Genomic DNA, 17,094 nt, shown 5'->3' with positions numbered 1-17,094 from the left:
AAAGCTCCCTGTACACTGTCCCCATCAAACACTCCCAGGACAGGTACAGCACGGGGTTAGGTACAGAGTAAAGCTCCCTCTACACTGTCCCCATCAAACACTCCCAGGACAGGTACAGCACGGGGTTAGATACAGAGTAAAGCTCCCTCTACACTGTCCCCATCAAAGACTCCCAGGACAGGTACAGCACGGGGTTAGATACAGAACAAAGCTCCCTCTACACTGTCCCCATCAAACACTCCCAGGACAGGTACAGCACGGGGTTAGATACAGAGTAAAGCTCCCTCTACACTGTCCCCATCAAACATTCCCAGGACATGTACAGCACGGGTTAGATACAGAGTAAAGCTTCCTCTACACTGTCCCCATCAAACACTCCCAGGACAGGTACACACGGGGTTAGATACAGAGTAAAGCTCCCTCTACACTGTCCCCATCAAACACTCCCAGGACAGGTACAGCACGGGGTTAGATACAGAGTAAAGCTCCCCCTACACTGTCCCCATCAAACACTCCCAGGACAGGTACAGCACGGGTTAGATACAGAGTAAAGCTTCCTCTACACTGTCCCCATCAAACACTCCCAGGACAGGTACACACGGGGTTAGATACAGAGTAAAGCTCCCTCTACACTGTCCCCATCAAACACTCCCAGGACAGGTACAGCACGGGGTTAGATACAGAGTAAAGCTCCCTCTACACTGTCCCCATCAAACACTCCCAGGACAGGTACAGCACGGGGTTAGATACAGAGTAAAGCTCCCTCTACACTGTCCCCATCAAACACTCCGAGGACAGGTACAGCACGGGGTTAGATACAGAGTAAAGCTCCCTCTACACTGTCCCCATCAAACACTCCCAGGACAGGTACAGCACGGGGTTAGATACAGAGTAAAGCTCCCTCTACACTGTCCCCCTCAAACACTCCCAGGACAGGTACAGCACAGGGTTAGATACAGAGTAAAGCTCCCTCTACACTGTCCCCCTCAAACACTCCCAGGACAGGTACAGCACGGGGTTAGATACAGAGTAAAGCTCCCTCGACACTGTCCCCATCAAACACTCCCAGGACAGGTACAGCACGGGGTTAGATACAGAATAAAGCTCCCTCTACACTGTCCCCATCAAACACTCCCAGGACAGGTACAGCACGCGGTTAGATACAGAGTAAAGCTCCCTCTACACTGTCGCCATCAAACACTCCCAGGACAGGTACTGCACGGGGTTAGATACAGAGTAAAGCTCCCTCTACACTGTCCCCATCAAACACTCCCAGGACAGGTACAGCACGGGGTTAGATACAGAATAAAGCTCCCTCTACACTGTCCCCATCAAACACTCCCAGGACAGGTACAGCACGGGGTTAGATACAGAGTAAAGCTCCCTCTCCACTGTCCCCATCAAACACTCCCAGGACAGGTACAGCACGGGGTTAGATACAGAGTAAAGCTCCCTCTACACTGTCCCCATCAACCACTCCCAGGACAGGTACAGCACGGGGTTAGATAAAGAGTAAAGCTCCCTGTACACTGTCCCCATCAAACACTCCCAGGACAGGTACAGCACGGGGTTAGGTACAGAGTAAAGCTCCCTCTACACTGTCCCCATCAAACACTCCCAGGACAGGTACAGCACGGGGTTAGATACAGAGTAAAGCTCCCTCTACACTGTCCCCATCAAAGACTCCCAGGACAGGTACAGCACGGGGTTAGATACAGAACAAAGCTCCCTCTACACTGTCCCCATCAAACACTCCCAGGACAGGTACAGCACGGGGTTAGATACAGAGTAAAGCTCCCTCTACACTGTCCCCATCAAACATTCCCAGGACATGTACAGCACGGGTTAGATACAGAGTAAAGCTTCCTCTACACTGTCCCCATCAAACACTCCCAGGACAGGTACACACGGGGTTAGATACAGAGTAAAGCTCCCTCTACACTGTCCCCATCAAACACTCCCAGGACAGGTACAGCACGGGGTTAGATACAGAGTAAAGCTCCCCCTACACTGTCCCCATCAAACACTCCCAGGACAGGTACAGCACGGGTTAGATACAGAGTAAAGCTTCCTCTACACTGTCCCCATCAAACACTCCCAGGACAGGTACACACGGGGTTAGATACAGAGTAAAGCTCCCTCTACACTGTCCCCATCAAACACTCCCAGGACAGGTACAGCACGGGGTTAGATACAGAGTAAAGCTCCCTCTACACTGTCCCCATCAAACACTCCCAGGACAGGTACAGCACGGGGTTAGATACAGAGTAAAGCTCCCTCTACACTGTCCCCATCAAACACTCCGAGGACAGGTACAGCACGGGGTTAGATACAGAGTAAAGCTCCCCCTACACTGTCCCCATCAAACACTCCCAGGACAGGTACAGCACGGGGTTAGATACAGAGTAAAGCTCCCTCTACACTGTCCCCCTCAAACACTCCCAGGACAGGTACAGCACGGGGTTAGATACAGAGTAAAGCTCCCTCTACACTGTCCCCCTCAAACACTCCCAGGACAGGTACAGCACGGGGTTAGATACAGAGTAAAGCTCCCTCTACACTGTCCCCCTCAAACACTCCCAGGACAGGTACAGCACGGGGTTAGATACAGAGTAAAGCTCCCTCAACACTGTCCCCATCAAACACTCCCAGGACAGGTACAGCACGGGTTAGATACAGAGTAAAGCTTCCTCTACACTGTCCCCATCAAACACTCCCAGGATAGGTACACATGGGGTTAGATACAGAGTAAAGCTCCCTCTACACTGTCCCCATCAAACACTCCCAGGACAGGGACAGCACGGGGTTAGATACAGAGTAAAGCTCCCTCGACACTGTCCCCATCAAACACTCCCAGGACAGGTACAGCACGGGGTTAGATACAGAATAAAGCTCCCTCTACACTGTCCCCATCAAACACTCCCAGGACAGGTACAGCACGCGGTTAGATACAGAGTAAAGCTCCCTCTACACTGTCGCCATCAAACACTCCCAGGACAGGTACAGCACGGGGTTAGGTACAGAGTAAAGCTCCCTCTACACTGTCCCCATCAAACACTCCCAGGACAGGTACAGCACGGGGTTAGATATAGAGTGAAGCTCCCTCTTCACTGTCCCGATCAAACACTCCCAGGACAGGTACAGCACGGGGTTAGATACAGAGTAAAGCTCCCTCTACACTGTCCCCATCAAACACTCCCAGGACAGGTACAGCACGGGGTTAGATACAGAGTGAAGCTCCCTCTACTGTCCCCATCAAACACTCCGAGGACAGGTACAGCACGGGGTTAGATAGAGAGTAAAGCTCCCTCTACACTGTCCCCATCAAACACTCCCAGGACAGGTACAGCACGAAGTTAGATACAGAGTAAAGCTCCCTCTTCACTGTCCCCATCAAACACTCCCAGGACAGATACAGCACGGGGTTAGATACAGAGTAAAGCTCCCTCTACACTGTCCCCATCAAACACTCCCAGGACAGGTACAGCACGGGGTTAGGGACAGAGTAAAGCTCCCTCTACACTGTCCCCATCAAACAATCCCAGGGCAGGTACAGCACCGGGTTAGATGCAGAGTAAAGCTCCCTCTACACTGTCTCCATCAAACACTCCCAGGACAAGTACAGCACAGGGTTACATACAGAGTAAAGCTCCCTCCACATTGTCCCCATCAAACACTCCCAGGACAGGTACAGCACGGGGTTAGATACAGAGTAAAGCTCCCTCTACACTGTCCCCATCAAACATTCCCAGGACAGGTACAGCACGGGGTTAGATACAGAGTAAAGCTCCCTCTACACTGTCCCCATCAAACACTCCCAGGACAGGTGCAGCACGGGGTTAGATACAGAGTAAAGCTCCCTCTACACTGTCCCCATCAAACACTCCCAGGACAGGTACAGCACGGGGTTAGATACAGAGTAAAGCTCCCTCGACACTGTCCCCATCAAACACTCCCAGGACAGGTGCAGCACGGGGTTAGATACAGAGTAAAGCACCCTCTACACTGTCCCCATCAAACACTCCCAGGACAGGTACAGCACGGGGTTAGATACAGAGTAAAGCTCCCTCGACACTGTCCCCATCAAACAATCCCAGGACAGGTACAGCACGGGGTTAGATACAGAATAAGGCTCCCTCTACACTGTCCCCATCAAACACTCCCAGGACAGGTACAGCACGGGGTTAGATACAGAGTAAAGCTCCCTCTCCACTGTCCCCATCAAACACTCCCAGGACAGGTACAGCACGGGGTTAGGTACAGAGTAAAGCTCCCTCTACACTGTCCCCATCAAACACTCCCAGGACAGGTACAGCACGGGGTTAGATACAGAGTAAAGCTCCCTCTACACTGTCCCCATCAAACACTCCCAGGACAGGTACAGCACGGGGTTAGATACAGAGTGAAGCTCCCTCTACTGTCCCCATCAAACACTCCGAGGACAGGTACAGCACGGGGTTAGATACAGAGTAAAGCTCCCTCTACACTGTCCCCATCAAACACTCCGAGGACAGGTACAGCACGAAGTTAGATACAGAGTAAAGCTCCCTCTTCACTGTCCCCATCAAACACTCCCAGGACAGATACAGCACGGGGTTAGATACAGAGTAAAGCTCCCTCTACACTGTCCCCATCAAACACTCCCAGGACAGGTACAGCACGGGGTTAGGGACAGAGTAAAGCTCCCTCTACACTGTCCCCATCAAACACTCCCAGGGCAGGTACAGCACCGGGTTAGATGCAGAGTAAAGCTCCCTCTACACTGTCCCCATCAAACACTCCCAGGATAGGTACACATGGGGTTAGATACAGAGTAAAGCTCCCTCTACACTGTCCCCATCAAACACTCCCAGGACAGGGACAGCACGGGGTTAGATACAGAGTAAAGCTCCCTCGACACTGTCCCCATCAAACACTCCCAGGATAGGTACACATGGGGTTAGATACAGAGTAAAGCTCCCTCTACACTGTCCCCATCAAACACTCCCAGGACAGGGACAGCACGGGGTTAGATACAGAGTAAAGCTCCCTCGACACTGTCCCCATCAAACACTCCCAGGACAGGTACAGCACGGGGTTAGATACAGAATAAAGCTCCCTCTACACTGTCCCCATCAAACACTCCCAGGACAGGTACAGCACGCGGTTAGATACAGAGTAAAGCTCCCTCTACACTGTCGCCATCAAACACTCCCAGGACAGGTACAGCACGGGGTTAGATACAGAGTAAAGCTCCCTCTACACTGTCCCCATCAAACACTCCCAGGACAGGTACAGCACGGGGTTAGATACAGAATAAAGCTCCCTCTACACTGTCCCCATCAAACACTCCCAGGACAGGTACAGCACGGGGTTAGATACAGAGTAAAGCTCCCTCTCCACTGTCCCCATCAAACACTCCCAGGACAGGTACAGCACGGGGTTAGATACAGAGTAAAGCTCCCTCTACACTGTCCCCATCAACCACTCCCAGGACAGGTACAGCACGGGGTTAGATAAAGAGTAAAGCTCCCTGTACACTGTCCCCATCAAACACTCCCAGGACAGGTACAGCACGGGGTTAGGTACAGAGTAAAGCTCCCTCTACACTGTCCCCATCAAACACTCCCAGGACAGGTACAGCACGGGTTTAGATACAGAGTAAAGCTCCCTCTACACTGTCCCCATCAAAGACTCCCAGGACAGGTACAGCACGGGGTTAGATACAGAACAAAGCTCCCTCTACACTGTCCCCATCAAACACTCCCAGGACAGGTACAGCACGGGGTTAGATACAGAGTAAAGCTCCCTCTACACTGTCCCCATCAAACATTCCCAGGACATGTACAGCACGGGTTAGATACAGAGTAAAGCTTCCTCTACACTGTCCCCATCAAACACTCCCAGGACAGGTACACACGGGGTTAGATACAGAGTAAAGCTCCCTCTACACTGTCCCCATCAAACACTCCCAGGACAGGTACAGCACGGGGTTAGATACAGAGTAAAGCTCCCCCTACACTGTCCCCATCAAACACTCCCAGGACAGGTACAGCACGGGTTAGATACAGAGTAAAGCTTCCTCTACACTGTCCCCATCAAACACTCCCAGGACAGGTACACACGGGGTTAGATACAGAGTAAAGCTCCCTCTACACTGTCCCCATCAAACACTCCCAGGACAGGTACAGCACGGGGTTAGATACAGAGTAAAGCTCCCTCTACACTGTCCCCATCAAACACTCCCAGGACAGGTACAGCACGGGGTTAGATACAGAGTAAAGCTCCCTCTACACTGTCCCCATCAAACACTCCGAGGACAGGTACAGCACGGGGTTAGATACAGAGTAAAGCTCCCCCTACACTGTCCCCATCAAACACTCCCAGGACAGGTACAGCACGGGGTTAGATACAGAGTAAAGCTCCCTCTACACTGTCCCCCTCAAACACTCCCAGGACAGGTACAGCACGGGGTTAGATACAGAGTAAAGCTCCCTCTACACTGTCCCCCTCAAACACTCCCAGGACAGGTACAGCACGGGGTGAGATACAGAGTAAAGCACCCCCTACACTGTCCCCCTCAAACACTCCCAGGACAGGTACAGCACGGGGTTAGATACAGAGTAAAGCTCCCTCAACACTGTCCCCATCAAACACTCCCAGGACAGGTACAGCACGGGTTAGATACAGAGTAAAGCTTCCTCTACACTGTCCCCATCAAACACTCCCAGGATAGGTACACATGGGGTTAGATACAGAGTAAAGCTCCCTCTACACTGTCCCCATCAAACACTCCCAGGACAGGGACAGCACGGGGTTAGATACAGAGTAAAGCTCCCTCGACACTGTCCCCATCAAACACTCCCAGGACAGGTACAGCACGGGGTTAGATACAGAATAAAGCTCCCTCTACACTGTCCCCATCAAACACTCCCAGGACAGGTACAGCACGCGGTTAGATACAGAGTAAAGCTCCCTCTACACTGTCGCCATCAAACACTCCCAGGACAGGTACAGCACGGGGTTAGGTACAGAGTAAAGCTCCCTCTACACTGTCCCCATCAAACACTCCCAGGACAGGTACAGCACGGGGTTAGATACAGAGTAAAGCTCCCTCTACACTGTCCCCATCAAACACTCCCAGGACAGGTACAGCACGGGGTTAGATACAGAGTGAAGCTCCCTCTACTGTCCCCATCAAACACTCCGAGGACAGGTACAGCACGGGTTTAGATACAGAGTAAAGCTCCCTCTACACTGTCCCCATCAAACACTCCGAGGACAGGTACAGCACGAAGTTAGATACAGAGTAAAGCTCCCTCTTCACTGTCCCCATCAAACACTCCCAGGACAGATACAGCACGGGGTTAGATACAGAGTAAAGCTCCCTCTACACTGTCCCCATCAAACACTCCCAGGACAGGTACAGCACGGGGTTAGGGACAGAGTAAAGCTCCCTCTACACTGTCCCCATCAAACACTCCCAGGGCAGGTACAGCACCGGGTTAGATGCAGAGTAAAGCTCCCTCTCCACTGTCTCCATCAAACACTCCCAGGACAAGTACAGCACAGGGTTACATACAGAGTAAAGCTCCCTCCACATTGTCCCCATCAAACACTCCCAGGACAGGTACAGCACGGGGTTAGATACAGAGTAAAGCTCCCTCTACACTGTCCCCATCAAACATTCCCAGGACAGGTACAGCACGGGGTTAGATACAGAGTAAAGCTCCCTCTACATTGTCCCCATCAAACACTCCCAGGACAGGTGCAGCACGGGGTTAGATACAGAGTAAAGCTCCCTCTACACTCTCCCCATCAAACATTCCCAGGACATGTACAGCACGGGGTTAGATACAGAGTAAAGCTCCCTCTACACTGTCCCCATCAAACAGTCCCAGGACATGTACAGCACGGGGTTAGATACAGAGTAAAGCTCCCTCTACACTGTCCCCATCAAACACTCCCAGGACAGGTACAGCACGGGGTTAGATACAGAGTAAAGCTCCCTCGACACTGTCCCCATCAAACACTCCCAGGACAGGTGCAGCACGGGGTTAGATACAGAGTAAAGCACCCTCTACACTGTCCCCATCAAACACTCCCAGGACAGGTACAGCACGGGGTTAGATACAGAGTAAAGTTCCCTCGACACTGTCCCCATCAAACAATCCCAGGACAGGTACAGCACGGGGTTAGATACAGAATAAGGCTCCCTCTACACTGTCCCCATCAAACACTCCCAGGACAGGTACAGCACGGGGTTAGATACAGAGTAAAGCTCCCTCTCCACTGTCCCCATCAAACACTCCCAGGACAGGTACAGCACGGGGTTAGGTACAGAGTAAAGCTCCCTCTACACTGTCCCCATCAAACACTCCCAGGACAGGTACAGCACGGGGTTAGATACAGAGTAAAGCTCCCTCTACACTGTCCCCATCAAACACTCCCAGGACAGGTACAGCACGGGGTTAGATACAGAGTGAAGCTCCCTCTACTGTCCCCATCAAACACTCCGAGGACAGGTACAGCACGGGGTTAGATACAGAGTAAAGCTCCCTCTACACTGTCCCCATCAAACACTCCGAGGACAGGTACAGCACGAAGTTAGATACAGAGTAAAGCTCCCTCTTCACTGTCCCCATCAAACACTCCCAGGACAGATACAGCACGGGGTTAGATACAGAGTAAAGCTCCCTCTACACTGTCCCCATCAAACACTCCCAGGACAGGTACAGCACGGGGTTAGGGACAGAGTAAAGCTCCCTCTACACTGTCCCCATCAAACACTCCCAGGGCAGGTACAGCACCGGGTTAGATGCAGAGTAAAGCTCCCTCTACACTGTCTCCATCAAACACTCCCAGGACAAGTACAGCACAGGGTTACATACAGAGTAAAGCTCCCTCCACATTGTCCCCATCAAACACTCCCAGGACAGGTACAGCACGGGGTTAGATACAGAGTAAAGCTCCCTCTACACTGTCCCCATCAAACACTCCGAGGACAGGTGCAGCACGGGGTTAGATACAGAGTAAAGCTCCCTCTACACTCTCCCCATCAAACATTCCCAGGACATGTACAGCACGGGGTTAGATACAGAGTAAAGCTCCCTCTACAGTGTCCCCATCAAACAGTCCCAGGACATGTACAGCACGGGGTTAGATACAGAGTAAAGCTCCCTCTACACTGTCCCCATCAAACACTCCCAGGACAGGTACAGCACGGGGTTAGATACAGAGTAAAGCTCCCTCGACACTGTCCCCATCAAACACTCCCAGGACAGGTGCAGCACGGGGTTAGATACAGAGTAAAGCACCCTCTACACTGTCCCCATCAAACACTCCCAGGACAGGTACAGCACGGGGTTAGATACAGAGTAAAGCTCCCTCTACACTGTCCCCATCAAACACTCCCAGGACAGGTACAGCACGGGGTTAGATACAGAGTAAAGCTCCTTCACTGTGGTCCCTCTCAGCCAAGAACAATTCACCATCTCATTCTGTTGCTTCTTTCTGAGTTTGAGTGTCAGGCGGAGTTTGGAGTGCCAGGCGGAGGTTGGCGTGCCAGGCGGAGGTTGGAGAGTCAGGCGGTGGTTGGAGTGCCAGGCGGAGGTTGGAGAGTCAGGCGGAGGTTGGAGCGTCAGGCGGAGGTTGCAGTGTCAGGCGGAGGTTGGAGTGCGGACGAAGGTTGGAGCGTCAGGCGGAGGTTGGAGCGTCAGGCGGAGGTTGGAGCGTCAGGCGGAGGTTGGAGCGTCAGCCGGAGGTTGGAGTGTCAGCCGGAGGTTGGAGCGTCAGGCGGAGGTTGGAGTGTCAGGCGGAGGTTGGAGCGTCAGGCGGAGGTTGGAGCGTCAGGCGGAGTTTGGAGTGTCAGGCGGAGGTTGGAGCGTCAGGCGGAGGTTGGAGCGTCAGGCGGAGTTTGGAGTGTCAGGCGGAGGTTGGAGCGTCAGGCGGAGGTTGGAGCGTCAGGCGGAGGTTGGCGTGCCAGGCGGAGGTTGGAGCGTCAGGCGGAGGTTGGAGCGTCAGGCGGAGTTTGGAGTGTCAGGCGGAGGTTGGAGCGTCAGGCGGAGGTTGCAGTGTCAGGCGGAGGTTGGAGTGCGGACGAAGGTTGGAGCGTCAGGCGGAGGTTGGAGCGTCAGGCGGAGGTTGGAGCGTCAGCCGGAGGTTGGAGCGTCAGGCGGAGGTTGGAGTGTCAGGTGGAGGTTGGAGCGTCAGGCGGAGGTTGGAGTGTCAGGCGGAGGTTGGAGCGTCAGGCGGAGGTTGGAGCGTCAGGCGGAGGTTGGAGTGTCAGGCGGAGGTTGGAGCGTCAGGCGGAGGTTGGAGTGTCAGGCGGAGGTTGGAGCGTCAGGCGGAGGTTGGAGCGTCAGGCGGAGGTTGGAGCGTCAGGCGGAGTTTGGAGTGTCAGGCGGAGTTTGGAGTGTCAGGCGGAGGTTGGAGCGTCAGGCGGAGGGTGGAGTGTCAGGCAGAGTTTGGAGTGTCAGGCGGAGTTTGGAGTGTCAGGCGGAGTTTGGAGTGTCAGGCGGAGGGTGGAGTGTCAGGCGGAGGTTGGAGTCAGCTGGCTCTTACCACTGCGTTCTTCGGGTTAGCCTGCTCGTCACGCATTTCACGCAGCTGTTGTTGTGTTGCAATGTGGACCCCACTCAGTACATTGAACCAGTCACTGCCAAGAGAAAACACACTCCAGTTAACCCCATTACATCAGCACTGTGCCCCCACACACAGCTTCCCCTCCCTCAAATCTCCACCTGCACCTTCATCTCCCTCCTATAGGTGTCTCTGAGTCAGGAGGTGCCAGGTTGAAGGCCCACTGGGAGTATAAAATCCAGGATGACTTGCCGCAGAGCTGAACTGAGGGAGTTCCCGATTCTGACCACCCTTCGGTTGTGTGATGAATGGTTACTTCACCTTTAATGTAACGATCCCTTTAAGACTGGGTTTGGAACCCTGGGGGACTCCGCCTCCGGCTCCGCCCCCAGGGAGCCGTATAAAAGGTCATGTCCAGTGGGCAGCGTGCAGGGAGCACACTTCTCGGCAGCTGTCTGGTTCTCTGCGAATTAAAGCCTTTGTATTGCCGACTATCTCCCTCGAGTTGTCATTGAGGGTATCTCGGGCTGAAAAGACTTTCTCTCAAATCCCCTCTGTGCCTCCTGCCCCCTTGTTATTGACCCCTCAACTTTCTCACGCTCTGTAACCCTCCGCTTTCACTCTCAGTCCCTGTTGTCATGATATTCAAACACACACATCATGATGGACACACTAACAGGCAAATCAGAGTACACAACACCACAACCAATCACAGACAAGAACACCAACCACATAAAAAGCACGAGCACGACACCTGGAGGTCAGTAGGTCTGGGGAGAAGGAAGCATGAAAGAGCTGTTGAAACACCACAAGCAGGGAGCCCCCCACGTGCAGAGTGCAAAGACCAAGTTGTAAATAGTGAGTTTAAATAAACAAGCGTTGTACCATATGCAACTGTGTTGGCTCTTCTGTGTGTTAGAACACCCAACACCACATGGTACAGGAGTGGATCGATACCTGCCTACCAACCTGCCATTCTGGACATGGACCACACCGGCAAACCGCAGCCGATGCAAGTCACGGGGAACCTAGGCACCAACTGGAAGCTCTACAGGCAGCGATTTGACCTGTACATCCGTGCCACCGAAAAACAGAATGTCTCGGATGATTCGAAGATTGCAATGCTCCTCTTCTACGCAGGCCCCCACCCAAATGATGTCTTTAATTCACTGGTGTTCGAGGAAGGCGAAAACCAGGCCAAATATGACACGGTCATCCTCAAAATGGACCAGCACTTTCAAACTGAAGTAAACGAAACTTTCGAAAGATACATCTTTCAGCAACGCCTGCAAGGTAAGGAGGAGCTTTTTCAACCCTTTTTGACGCACCTCCGGATTCTGGCGCAGTCCTGCGGTTACGGCACCACCACAGAGTCCATGATCAGGGACCAGATTGTTTTTGGCGTTGCCTCCAGTGGCCTACGCCAGCAGCTTCTTAAAATAAAAAGCCTCACCTTAGCGTCTGCTGTGGAAGCCTGTGTCCTCCATGAGAATGCTGCCTGCCGTTTTGCCCGATTTCAGGCGTCCGAGTTGGCACGGAGGGGGTCCCCAGCCGTCGAATCGGCAAGCCAGGCCGCCCACGACGTTGAACGCATCCAGGCCGTCGATTTCTTCCCGCCCCACGGCCCGGACGACAGCGGCCGCTTCCCGCGCTTTTCGCGGTCTCCCGCGCAGGTGCGCGCCAAGAATAACGGCCACAACGAGGGACGCACTGCGCAGGCGCGCCCACCGCAAGATCGCACTGCGCATGCGCAGTGGCGCAACGAACGCCGTGACGTCATGACGTGCAGCAAGTGTGGAGGTCTACACTTAAAAGGGCAATGTCCTGCAAAATACCAACAGTGCAACAGATGTGCCATGATAGGCCACTACGCAGCCCGCTGTCGTGCGGCTCAACCCATGGATCCGGCGCATCCTCGACAACCTCGCACACGAGTCAGGACCGTCCAGCCCACGCATCAAGACTTCCAGTTAAGTGATGCAGATGACCAGGATGACTTCAGAGTTGCCGTCATTGATGTCAACAAGGTCAATGCCATCAATCCAGACGATGAGTGGTGTGCCACCCTGACGGTCAACCGATCGCGCGTCGCCTTCCGTCTGGACACCGGCGCATCCGCCAACCTGATTGCTTACTCTGCAGTCCAGGCCATGAAGGTCAAACCACTCATCACACCATCCCGGCTTAAGATGGTTGACTATAACGGGAACGTTATCCCGTCCGTAGGATCTTGCCAGCTACAGGTGACTCACAAGAGGTACACGGCCACACTCCCCTTCGAAGTTGTGGGCTCATCAAAGGACTCGTTACTGGGCGCACAAGCGTGTAAGGTCCTTCACCTGGTACAGCGCATCATGTCTCTCTCTCCAGATGAGATATCCGACTTCCCGGATGCTGAGTTCCACGCGAATCTCCATTCCCTCCTCGCTCACAACCAGGAGGTTTTTGAAGGCATGGGGACATTGCCACACACGTACAAGATTCGACTCAGACCGGACGCCATCCCTGTCGTTCACGCACCTCGCAGGGTTCCTGCGCCTCTCAAAGACCGCCTCAAGGCACAACTGCAGATTCTTCAGGACCAAGGGGTGCTATCCAAGGTCACGGAGCCCACGCCATGGGTCAGCTCCATGGTCTGTGTAAAGAAGCCCTCTGGCGAGCTCCGTATATGTATAGATCCAAAAGATCTGAACAACAACATCATGCGGGAACACTATCCCATCCCGAAACGAGAAGACCTCACCAGCGAGATGGCGCGAGCCAACATATTCACTAAATTGGATGCGTCCAAAGGATTCTGGCAGATCCAACTGGACCCGGCCAGCCGAAGACTATGCACATTCAACACCCCTTTTGGCAGATTCTGCTACAACCGGATGCCATTCGGCATCATTTCGGCATCTGAAGTATTCCACCGCATTATGGAGCAGATGATGGAAGGCATCGAAGGGGTACGTGTATATGTGGACGATATCATCATTTGGTCCACCACTCCGCAGGAACACATGCATCGTCTTCGACGTGTCTTCACCCGCATACGGCAAAATGGCCTGCGTCTCAACCGTGCGAAGTGTGCTTTCGGCCAGACGGAGCTGAAATTCCTCGGGGACCACATCTCAAGGTCCGGGGTCCGTCCCGATGCAGACAAGGTTAGCGCCATCACAGCCATGCCACGACCGGCTGACAAGAAGGCTGTCTTAAGATTCCTGGGCATGGTCAACTTCCTTGGGAAGTTCATTCCCAACCTGGCTTCTCATACAACAAACATGCGCCATCTCGTAAAAAAATCGACGGAATTCAACTGGCACCAGTCGCATCAGCAGGAATGGGAGGAGCTCAAGCACAAACTGGTCACGGCACCAGTGCTGGCCTTCTTTGACGCGACTCGCCCTACAAAGATCTCAACAGACGCCAGCCAATCTGGTATTGGAGCGGTACTCCTGCAAAAAGACAGCACGTCATCATGGGCCCCGGTTGCGTATGCCTCACGAGCCATGACCCCTACCGAACAGCGCTACGCGCAAATCGAAAAAGAATGCCTGGGCTTGTTAACTGGACTGGACAAGTTCCACGACTATGTGTATGGCCTGCCACGATTCACGGTCGAAACTGACCACCGCCCCCTGGTCAACATCATTAACAAAGACCTGAACGACATGACTCCTCGCCTCCAGCGCATCTTACTCAAACTCAGGAGGTACGATTTTGAACTGATCTACACTCCGGGGAAGGAACTCATAGTGGCGGACACTCTTTCCCGAGCAGTGAGCACACCACCAGATGCGGAGGGGTTCGTGCGTCAAATTGAGGCACACGTGACTCTGACAGCAGCAAATATGCCAGCTGATGATCCTTGTCTGGCCCACATACGCGCAGAGACGGCGACTGACCCTCTGCTGCAGCGAGTGATGCGCCACATGACGGAAGGGTGGCTAAAAGGGCAGTGCCCCCAGTTTTATAATGTGCGAGATGATCTCACCAATATAGACGGGGTCCTTATGAAATCGCATAGGATCGTCATTCCACACAGTGTGCGCCAGATGATTCTTCGTCAACTACACGAAGGCCACTTGGGTGTCGAAAAATGCAGACGAAGGGCCCGGGCGGCGGTATATTGGCCGGGTATTAATGAAGACATAGCCAACATGGTGCTCAACTGCACAACCTGTCAGAGGTTTCAGCCGGCGCAACCTCCGGAAACACTTCTACCACACGAGATGGTGACGTCCCCCTGGGCGAAGGTGGGTGTTGACCTATTTCACGCGCTCGGCAGAGATTACATTGTTATTATAGACTACTTCTCAAACTACCCGGAAGTCATGCCTCTCCATGATCTGACGTCGTCCGCAGTCATTGGGGCCTGCAAGGAAACGTTTGCTCGCCATGGCATTCCAAGGACTGTCATGTCAGACAATGGACCTTGTTTTGCCAGCCGTGAATGGTCGTCCTTTGCCGCAGCATATGGTTTCACTCATGTGACATCCAGCCCTCTGCATCCACAATCGAACGGGAAGGCTGAAAAGGGTGTCCACATCGCAAAGCGGCTCCTGTGCAAGGCGGCTGATGCCGGATCGGACTTTAACCTTGCCTTGCTGGCCTATCGATCGGCCCCGTTATCCACGGGCCTCTCGCCAGCGCAGCTACTAATGGGTCGCTCCCTCAGGACGACGGTACCTTCCGTCCTGGCACCGACAACAGACCATGAGGCGGTTCTTCGGGACATGCAACTGCAGCGTGATCGCCAGAAAGGTCGGTACGACACACGAGCGACGGACCTGCCCCCCCTGTCCTCCGGAGACAAAGTACGCGTCCATCAACCGTATGGTGGCTGGTCAGCACCGGCCGAAGTCCTCCGACAAGTGGCTCCCCGCTCGTTCCTGGTTCGCATGCCGGATGGTTCCGTGCGTCGCCGCAATCGGCGCGCCCTTCGCCGACTTCCACGTTCACAGCCACACAACACGCCAGATCCTCAACAGGCTTCCGAGGATGACTTTGTGGAGCTGCCGCACATCACGCCCTTTCCATCGCCACCCATGGCCATGCCTGCACAGCAGCCGGTGGTTCTTGATCCACCCTTAAGGCGGTCAACCCGAATTCGTCGCAAACCCATTAGAATGGACTTATAATACAGTTCATATGTTTAATAAGTTGGACAATTTTACATGATAACCTGTTGTTGTTTATCGTTCCAGATGTCGTCTGACTGGACAACTGTTCAAAATTTTTTTTCTTCTTCTCTCGTTCGCATTTCTGTTATGTTATGGTACAACTGGATTCATGTGACGCACTCGACATCGCCCCATGTACATAGTTCCGTCATAGACACATGCTGCACACGACACACACACACTCTTAGATGCACTCACGTCACGATCATATTTATTACCACGTAGGCACATATCTTTGTAAAAAGGGGGGATGTCATGATATTCAAACACACACATCATGATGGACACACTAACAGGCAAATCAGAGTACACAACACCACAACCAATCACAGACAAGAACACCAACCACATAAAAAGCACGAGCACGACACCTGGAGGTCAGTAGGTCTGGGGAGAAGGAAGCATGAAAGAGCTGTTGAAACACCACAAGCAGGGAGCCCCCCACGTGCAGAGTGCAAAGACCAAGTTGTAAATAGTGAGTTTAAATAAACAAGCGTTGTACCATATGCAACTGTGTTGGCTCTTCTGTGTGTTAGAACACCCAACACCACACCTGTCTTTCTCATCCCGGCAACAGCTCCTTTACCCTCCCCGCTTGGAGAGAGAGAGGGAGGGGTGGGGACGCGGTTCTGGACCATTGCTCCGCGCCTCACCCATGTCCATATTGCAGAGGGTGTGGCCGGGAATCCAACCCATGGGGGAGAGAGAGAGCGAGAGAGAGTCAGAGAGACAGAGCGAGGGAGTCTTGGGGTTAAAGAGATAGAGCCACGGTTGGGAGGGGCTGGTAGAGAGAGACAGAGAAAAATAACGAGAGAAACAGAGAGAGAGACACAGAGAGAGACACAGAGAGAGACACACAGAGAGACACACAGAGAGACACACAGAGAGAGACACACGGAGAGACACACAGAGAGAGACACACGGAGAGACACAGAGAGAGACACAGAGAGACACAGAGAGGGACACAGAGACACACAGAGACACACAGAGAGACAGAGAGAGAGAGACACAGAGAGAGACACAAGGAGACATACAGAGAGAGACACAGAGAGACACACAGAGAGACACAGAGAGAGAGACACAGAGAGAGACACACAGAGAGACACAGAGAGAGAGACACAGAGAGAGACACAGAGAGGGACACAGAGAGACATAGAGAGAGAGACACAGAGAGAGACACAGAGAGAGACACAGAGAGAGAGACATAGTGAGAGACACAGAGAGAGACACAGAGTGACACACGGAGAGACAGAGAGAGACACACAGAGAGAGACAGAAAGAGAGAGACACAGAGAGACACACAGAGAGAGAGACATAGAGAGACACAGAGAGAGACACAGAGAGAGACACACGGAGAGACACACGG

General features: G+C 53.3%; 1 protein-coding gene across 1 annotated transcript in view; it reads right to left on the bottom strand.

The window, feature by feature from the left end:
• LOC140385688 (unconventional myosin-X-like) overlaps positions 1 to 17,094 on the bottom strand; it is a 706,039-nt gene that overhangs the window by 27,410 nt on the left and 661,535 nt on the right. The window contains exon 29 of the mRNA XM_072468099.1: positions 10,543 to 10,636. Within this exon, the coding sequence (XP_072324200.1) occupies positions 10,543 to 10,636 (94 nt within the window). The remainder of the gene's footprint in view (positions 1 to 10,542; positions 10,637 to 17,094) is intronic.

The sequence above is a fragment of the Scyliorhinus torazame genome, chromosome 2 (assembly GCF_047496885.1).
Source record: "Scyliorhinus torazame isolate Kashiwa2021f chromosome 2, sScyTor2.1, whole genome shotgun sequence".
NCBI lineage: Eukaryota > Metazoa > Chordata > Chondrichthyes > Carcharhiniformes > Scyliorhinidae > Scyliorhinus > Scyliorhinus torazame.
Note: the sequence above shows the minus strand (reverse complement) of the source record. Positions and strands in the feature narration are given on the sequence as shown.